The following is an 8494-nucleotide window of genomic DNA, read 5'->3' on the forward strand; positions in this document are numbered from 1 at the left end:
TCCCCTCGAGATCCCATGGGGATGACCTCCATAATTTGAAGTCCGAAGCTCTGCCCTCAAACCGCTCTCCAAACTCTCTTGTAACTCTGAGGGTGACCTCTCCCAGACTCCAACACTGGGGCTCCCCGGAGTCTGGAGGGGTCGGACAACCAGACCACGCGCCCCACGCCCGAAGCCGCGGTCCCTGCGCCACCGGGAGAGACCGGTGCAGCGGGCGACTCCCGGGTCGCTGCGGCAAAGGCTGGGCAGCCGCGCCCTCCCCCCGCGGTGATTCATCCCGCCCCCTCCCTCTCCCTCTCCCTCCTCCCTCCCGTGGCCGCCGCCGCCGCCGGCGCTGCAGTGCGCAGGAGACCGCGGCCCGCGCCCAGGCGCGCCGGAGCTGGAGCGGGGCCGGGGTCCGCGCACCTGGCGAATGTGTTCGGCTGCGCGCACCAGCGCAACAGCCCGAGCAGCGGCCGCCGCCCGCGCGGCGGCGGGGATGCCCGGACACCGGGCTCCGGGGCTGGGCCCCCGGCGGTAACCGGAGCGGGGGGGCCGCGCCCCCCCTCCTCCCCCCCTCGCCGGTCCCAGAGCCGCAGCTGCTGCGCCCGCGCGCTCCCGGGGACATTCTGACCGCCGCCGGGTCCCGCCGCCTCTCGCCCCGCTGTTAATACCGGCGGCCCGGGAGGGGGGCGCAGCGTGCGCAGCGCAGCCATGGGGACGCTGCTGGCCTTCGTGGTCGGCGCGGCACTGGGTGAGTGCGCTGGGGGCGCGCGCGGCGGGGGGCACAGCCGGAGCACTGGCCGGGCGGCGGGATTCGCGCGCTGGAGACTCCCGGCAGCCGGCGAGGGCCGCCCTCGCTGCATACGCCGGACCGGCTAAGTCCTCTTCAGAAGTTGTGCGCGCGGGCAGCGGGGTTCCGGAGGGCGCGGAGGTGCGGGTGGGCGCGAGCGGGCGGGGGCCGGGCTGGCACAGGTTGGTGGCTGCGGGCGTCCAGCCGGGGGCGAGGAAACGCGGAGTCAGCTGCTCCCGGAGCCCCGCAGGCTGCAATGTGACACCCACAGCCGCGGGAGGTGGGGGTTGGGGCGGGGGTGGAGGCGGCGCCCGGAGATTGGGACGGAGAGACGGAGAGACTGGGAGAGATGGAGACGGAAGGAAGGGGCGAGAGACAGAACTCCTGAGCGCTCCGCTGGGAGACTGGGGAGATGGAAGTAAGGGGGGAGCCAAGAGAGAGGGATGCAGAGTGTGCCTGAGAGAGAGAGATTGAGGAAAGAGAGTTAAGAATCTGAGCGGTGGAGAGAGGAAAAACTTGAGCGAGGCAGAAAGAGATGGAGACACAGGTAGACACAGGAAGAGATGGAGTTTAAAAAGGACAGGGAGAGGTGGAGTGAGAGAGCGAGAGGCCGGGAGAGCGTGTCTGAGCCTGGGAAAAGGACACAAAGTGGTGGGACCTTTAGAGAGACCCCTAAGAGAGAGAAAGAGGGGGAGACAAAGACAGAGGCGCTCAGGGAGATGGAAAGAGACAGCAGAGGAGGAGGGCAGAAAACCCCAAGATTAACAGCGGAAAGAATCAGGGACAAAGGAAAAGCCCCGGAGCTGGAGAGACGTAGCATTAGCTAGTGAGCAGGAAGGAGGTGGCAGGTAAGAATGTGGAGGAGGGACTCAAAGGGACTGGAATCCAGTGAGGGTGCAAAGGCCCTGGGGCAGGAAAGCGCTCAGAGAGTTTTGAGAAGCTAATAGGAGGTGGGATTGGCTTCAGGAGCCAAGTGAGGAGACTGGGAGCAGAGGGGGCTGAGGCAGAAGTTGGCGGGGGTGGGGGGGGTGGACGACAGGAACTTAATGGGACTGGGGAGCAGGGCTGGAGTGTGGGTTTGCCCTGGTTCCCGTGCCCACCTCCTTCTCAGGCCTTGCCTTCTCCCAACCCGTTTCTCTGGGGCTGGCTGGTCTTACAGAGCAATAATGGTAGAACTGACACTGCCACTTTGAACTTCTAACACAGCTGGAAATCTGGTCCCACCACCTACATGCTGCAGTATTTTGGGCAAGTGGCCTTCTGAAGAAAGGGTACTTGGGTAGCAAAAACTCTGAGCTACTGACCACAGTAACAGCCCTGTTGATTGGGGGTGTCCTGTGTGCCAGGCCCCTCGCGACCTTACCTACCCTAAAGAACCTGCCCAGCAACCTCCAGAAGCAAGGACGATCGATTCCCTCACCATTCACAGAGGGAAACTGAGGCTCAGAGAGGATGAGGGACTTGCCAAGGGCACGTAGCAGGTGGCAGGGCCAGGCTCAGCATCTGGTTCTGGCCATTCCTGATCATTATTGAGGGGAAACAGATGGTTTCTGAGGGGCCTGAGAACTAACAGCCAGCGAGCCTGGCATTGCCAAGGGTGATGGGTGTCCTGGCTCGACCTGAGCCTGCTGTCCCCGCAGTGTCCTCAGCCTGGGGAGGCTGTGTGGAGGTGGACTCAGAGACCGAGGCCGTGTATGGGATGACCTTCAAAATTCTGTGCATCTCCTGCAAGCGCCGCAGCGAGACCACTGCCGAGACCTTCACGGAGTGGACCTTCCGCCAGAAGGGCACAGAGGAGTTTGTCAAGGTGTGTGGGAGCCTGGCAGGGTTGTGGAGGGTGGGCGTCTGTGTGGGAGTCGGCGGGGGTAGGGTTCCGGTAGGGGTTGGTTGGTTGTTTGCAATAATGTGCTATTACGGATGACCTGGATCCAAATTCCAGCTTCACCATGACCGACTGGTGACCTTGGGCAAGTCATTGAGCCTCTCTGAACCTCCGTTTCCGCCTCTGTAAAGATGGGGGGCAGGTGGTCTCTAGCTCTGAGGTTTGCATGAGGATTGATTGAGTTCCTGCACCTGGCACATGGCACAAAATCAATGTCATTGCCATTATTTAGTACGAGCAAAAATGTCTCAGATGGTCATCATAGAAGGAAACAGAACTTTTTTGACCTCCTTTTTGCTATGTGTATTTTGAATTACATATAAGGGGGCACCATAAACTTTGAGGGCCTGCTGGAGAATTGGGCTCTACAGCAGCCGGCATCAGGCTGCCTCTCTCCCCGCCTGGGGAGCGTGTCTGGGGGCCGGGGAAGAGTGGTAGAGCATGAAGGCCAGGAATGCCGCAGGGGGGCTCGGGAGGATAACTGAGGAACGCGTGTGTCAGCATGTGTGTGTGTCAGGGCTCGGGACAGAATAGAGGTCTTGGTGGGGGACGTGGCCCAGCAGTGACCCTGCCCCCACTGCCCCCAGATCCTGCGCTATGAGAACGAGGTGCTGCAGCTGGAGGAGGATGAGCGCTTTGAGGGCCGCGTGGTGTGGAATGGCAGCCGGGGCACCAAGGACCTGCAGGACCTGTCCATCTTCATCACCAACGTCACCTACAACCACTCGGGCGACTACAAGTGCCACGTGTACCGCCTGCTCTTCTTCGACAACTACGAGCACAACACCAGCGTCGTCAAAAAGATCCACCTTGAGGTGGTGAACAAAGGTGAGTCAGGCCCACGGGCGGCCAGATGGAGGGACAGATGGCAAGTAGGGGACGGGTTGGCTCCGCGCCTGGGCAGCGGGGGCGGGAGCAGCACCTCCTTCCTGGAGTCCAGCTCCGGCCTCCATTTCCCTTCAGCCACGGGAGGTCACAGCGGGCCTGTCCCGTGGAAGTGCTGGGTGCCTAACTCAGCCCTGCCACCTGCGCTGTGTGACCTCCAGGCGGGTGCCTCCCTGTCTCTGAGCTGAAGGATCGTCCTGTAGCAGACAGGATGATAATAGTATCTGCCTCTCCTGGTGTTGTTGGAGCCATTCTTCTGTCACAGGGAGGTGGTGAGGATTGAGCGAGATGCTGGGTGTCAGTTGCTGGCGTGTCTGTCACAGCAGGGCCTCAGCACACGGGGGCAATGGTGGTGTTGCGTCTGACTGTCAAGTAGCCTCGGCCCTGCCTCCCTCTGTCACGTGGGGCAGGAGATAGGAGAGTGTCACCTAGAGCGGTGCTCCTCGTATTTGACTGTGTGCACGAACCACTTGGCAGTCTTGCTGATGTGACGATCCTGACTTAGCAGATCTGGGTTGGGCCCAGGATTTCATCTCCAATAAGCTCTCAGGCGAGGCCAAGGCTGCAGGTCTGGGCCCACACCGAGCAGCAAAGGTCTAAGGTGTTGTTGAACCATTTCATCATTTTGGCTTCAGCTGCCTTGAGCCCCTTTCCTGAACTATCTTCTGGTTGGGTGTAAATTGGAATTTTCCAGGGCCCTATGGCCCATTGGCTTAGAGAGTCAGGGAGGTATCCCAGACCTTGGGCCACCAAAGAGCAGGGCAAGTGAGTCCCGAGGGGCCTGCAATGCACACACATCATCACGGGCAACGTGCATTGGCCCACCCTTCCCTGAGAGGGGTGCTGGCTTTAGCGCCTTACGTGGAGTCCATCGTTGAATCCTCCCACCCACCCTGTGGGGTAGAGGCTCTTCCTATCCCCATTTTACGGATGGGGAAATCGAGGCTCAGGGAGGTAAGATTACATGGCCAAGGTCGCAGAGCTGGGACCTGGATTTGAACCCAGCCAAGCCTGTGTGACTGTTGTTTCTGTTCTTGGCATGATTCACTATACTCTGTCAGCCAGAGCCTGTGGGTTTCTTTTGATAATTAGCATTTTTAAGTGTATTATCAAAGTGATCCAGCAGAATTCAATTCAGGAGACATGTCTGAGCGACTCTTCGGCATAGGTCACTATGCTGGGTGGGCAGTCGCCCATGGATGTGGATGACGGAGCCCTGCCCGCGTGAGTTGGGGGGACAGCTGTAACAAAGACACCCCAAATGCTGTGGCTTAACAAAATCTCTGTCAGTCCTGTCTCTCAAATCTGTGTTGAGGTGAAGGGTCAGGCGGTGGGGAGGTTCCACGATGCCCTTCAGGCACCCAGGTTCTTTCCACCTTGTGGCTGAGCCCTTGCTCACAATGCCGTCCTCACCTGCATGGTGGAGGCTGGGCTCACGCACACCCGTGACCTAGTAGAGTCTCTGATTTTTAACGTTATCTACTGCATTATGCTGCCTCCCAGAGCCTGTGTTCTTTTTTTTTTTTTTTTTTTTTAATATTTATTTATTTATTTGGCCGTGCTGGGTCTTAGTTGTGGCACGTGGGATCTTCGTTGCTGCGTGCAGGATCTTCGTTGCGGCATGTGGGTTCTTTTTTTTTTAGTTGCAGCATGCGGGCTCTTAGTTGTGGCATGAGGGATCTAGTTCCCTGACCGGGGATGGAACCCGGGCCCCCTGCATTGGGAGCACAGAGTCTTAACCACTGGACCACAAGGGAAGTCCCCCAGAGCCTGTGTTCTTATATTTACGTAATGTAGAACTCTTTCTGTTATCTTCCCAGAGCCTGTATTTTCTGCATCCCTCCACCATACCCCAGTATTTTTTATCCACCACATTATGGTACTGCTTTTTCAACATTACTCACTGTAGTGTAGTATTTTATATTATACTATATGCTATTGTTTCACATTACCAAACATATAACTTTTTATCATAATCCATCATACCAGAGTATTTTTAATGTTATCAACCATATTATCACATTTTTATCGTTAGCCACCATGCTATAGTATTCTAAAATATTATCAATCATATTGTAGTATTTAAAATTTTTACTTAGTATATATTCATCATCACCAATCATACTGTAGTATTTTTTTTAAAGAAAATTTTATTTTATATATCACTAGCCATGAATTTGTCATTAGTTATTACGGCCACCAAAAAATATGGAACACTTCATGAATTTGCGTGTCATCCTTCCACAGGGGCCATGCTAATCTTCTCTGTGTCATTCCGGTTTTAGTACATATGCTGCCAAAGTGACAGCATACTGTAGCACTGATATATTTTTTTAAGTTTATTTTATTTTATAAATTTATTTATTCATTTATTTATTTTTGGCTGCATTGGGACTTCATTGCCGTGCGTGGGCTTCCTCTAGTTGTGGCAGGCAGGGGCTACTCTTCGTTGTGTTGCGCGGGCTTCTCATTGCGGTGGCTTCTCTTGCTGCGGAGCACGGGCTCTAGGCACACAGGTTTCAGTAGTTGTGGCACGTGGGCTCAGTAGTTATGGCTCACAGGCTCTAGAGCGCAGGCTCAGTAGTTGTGGCGCACGGGCTTAGCTGCTCCGCAGCATGCAGGATCTTCTTGGACCAGGGCTCGAGCCCGTGTCCCCCGCATTGGCAGGTGGATTCTTAACCACTGCGCCACCAGGAAAGTTCCAGCGTTGCTATTTTTTTTTTTCCAGCATTGCTATTTTTAACATTACATATCACTCTACAGTATTTTTTTCATTCCCCATGATATCATTCTATTGTTAGCATCACTGGCCATGCTATATTCTTTTTTATTGTAAGCCACTGTCTTCCTGCAGTTTCAACATTACCCATTAGTCTCTATTGCCTCCTGGTAATGATCCCTCAGCAATGAACTGAGTCATTTCCAAATGAGGGGCAGTGGGTGCTGGTGGTGAGACCTTCACTGGCCTGGCAGGGGTGCAGAAGATGGTAGGAAGCACCTGGGGGTCCCCCACCAGGGATGGGGCTGGCAGCTGGGGACAAGCTGGCTAATTCTATTTGGACACACCCAGTATGAAGGGAGCAGGTGTTGAGGTGAAGCAGTCGCTGAGGCTGGCGAGACATCCGGCCTGCAAAGGTGCAGGCTGGGCTTCAGATCTGGGGGCTGCCTGTGTGGGCAGGCAGGTGAAGCTCTCAGAAGATTTGAGGTTTTTGAAGAAATCAGAGGTCTCCCTAGAGAAGGTACCTCTGCCCTTCAGTGTGACCCCTCTGCCTCAGTTCCTCATCTGTAAAGTGGAGGAGTCCACCTCCTGAGATGTCTGTGTGGGTCCATGGAGACTGCACTGGACATATCCCAGCCATTTCCAAGTTTCTCTTTGGCTGGGGAAGCTTTCCAGAGCAGATAAGAGCTCGGACCCTACAGTCGGTTACACTTAGGGTTGAATCCCGGCTCTGAGTGCAGTCCTGGCTGTGCATCCTTGCCCAGCACTTTGCCCTCTCTGGGCCTCAGTGACCTTGTCCTGTAAATGGGCTGCAGAGCCATACCTGTCACTGTCCTAATCTGATTGGGAGAGCAGGAGATACCAGATTACCTAAATCCGTTTGGGCATTGAGTTCCAGGAGCAGGAGTGAGAATTCCGATGATGGAGCTTTATCCAACATATATTCAACTCAGTGTGCTTCCGGAGGTCAGCTGACGTGGGAAGCCTGGACTGTCTCTATCTTTGGGGTTGTTTCAAAGAGTCAGAGAGATGCTCAGATAAAGAATTTAGCACAGAGCCTGGCTGAGAGCATGCATTCACTACATGGGACACATTCATGGTATCTTTGGAGTGAAGGAACAAACAAACAGTTGAGGTGTGGAACCCTGTCCCCAGCTCATCCTGCAGGGAAGCAGGGGAGAAGCATCCAGCCCTGCACCCCCCTTCCCTGTGGTCCAGGAAGCATTGGTGCCATCTGCACCGGGTGTAGCAGCAGAAGGTGCCCACTCCCAGGGGAGGAAGACCACGTGGGAACAGCGGGGAAAATGAGATCCTGACCATCCAGAAGGAGGGGGCCAGGGATGCAGAGTGGACACCTGCGAAATCCGTCCGAGGACGCCACAGTGGCCTTCCGCTCTGGTCCCCTGGCTGAACGCACTCCCTTTACAGTTTAAATTTAGGCTCAATGAAAGGAAGCTGGTGTTGGCAAGAGCCAGGGCTGCGGAAAGGATAGAGGGTTTCCAGAAAACGTCAGCGAATAGCCAACACTTACGCAGTGCTGACTGTGGGCACATCCACGCATGTTACAGATGTTAACTCGTTTTCTTTTCCCAGCAACCCTGTGAGAAGGCATGAGTATTATCATCCTTATTTTACAGAAGGAGAATAGAGGCCCAGAGAGGTGGAGTCATTTGCCTGAGGTCACACAGCTAGTAAGAGGCAGAGATTAGATTTGAACCCTGACAGTCTCGCCTCAGAGCCCCTGCTCTTAACTACTGTGCTGTACTGCCCCAATAATAACAGTAATAATATTAATAATAGTAAACATGTATCAAGTGCTATGTATATGTCAAGTACTATTCTAAGGATTTTTAGAGCTTGTTTAATTCTCACAACACTTCCATGAAAGAGATATTGTGATTATCAACTTTTTTTTTTTTTTTTCCTGCGGTACGCGGGCCTCTCACTGTTGTGGCCTCTCCCGTTGCGGAGCACAGGCTCTGGACGCGCAGGCTCAGCGGCCACGGCTCACGGGCCCAGCCGCTCCGCGGCATGTGGGATCTTCCCGGACCGGGGCACGAACCCGTATCCCCTGCATCAGCAGGCGGACTCTCAACCACTGCGCGACCAGGGAAGCCCTCAACTTTTTTAAAATCGTTTTTTGTTGTTGTTATTTTTATTGGGGGATTTTATTTTATTTATTTATTTTTGGCTGCGTTGAGTCTTCGTTGCTGTGCGTGGGCTTTCTCTAGTTGCG

General features: G+C 54.9%; 1 protein-coding gene and 1 non-coding gene across 4 annotated transcripts in view; one reads left to right on the plus strand and one right to left on the minus strand.

Moving 5' to 3' along the window:
* The first annotated feature begins 572 nt into the window (after positions 1-572).
* Positions 573-8494, plus strand: part of SCN1B (sodium voltage-gated channel beta subunit 1) — a 20691-nt gene continuing 12769 nt past the window's right edge. Inside the window, exons 1-3 of one of the 3 annotated variants that reach the window (XM_028478183.2) lie at positions 573-733; positions 2413-2579; positions 3242-3482. In XM_028478183.2, the coding sequence (XP_028333984.1) occupies positions 694-733; positions 2413-2579; positions 3242-3482 (448 nt within the window). In that variant the 5' untranslated portion in view covers positions 573-693. The other 2 variants (XM_028478184.2, XM_028478185.2) reach the window with 2 other exon arrangements.
* On the minus strand, positions 5742-5850 carry LOC112067325 (U6 spliceosomal RNA). The gene has a single exon (XR_002893201.1). It is a non-coding gene; the product is annotated as a U6 spliceosomal RNA (small nuclear RNA).

This window comes from Physeter macrocephalus, chromosome 17 (assembly GCF_002837175.3).
Source record: "Physeter macrocephalus isolate SW-GA chromosome 17, ASM283717v5, whole genome shotgun sequence".
NCBI classification, from domain to species: domain Eukaryota; kingdom Metazoa; phylum Chordata; class Mammalia; order Artiodactyla; family Physeteridae; genus Physeter; species Physeter macrocephalus.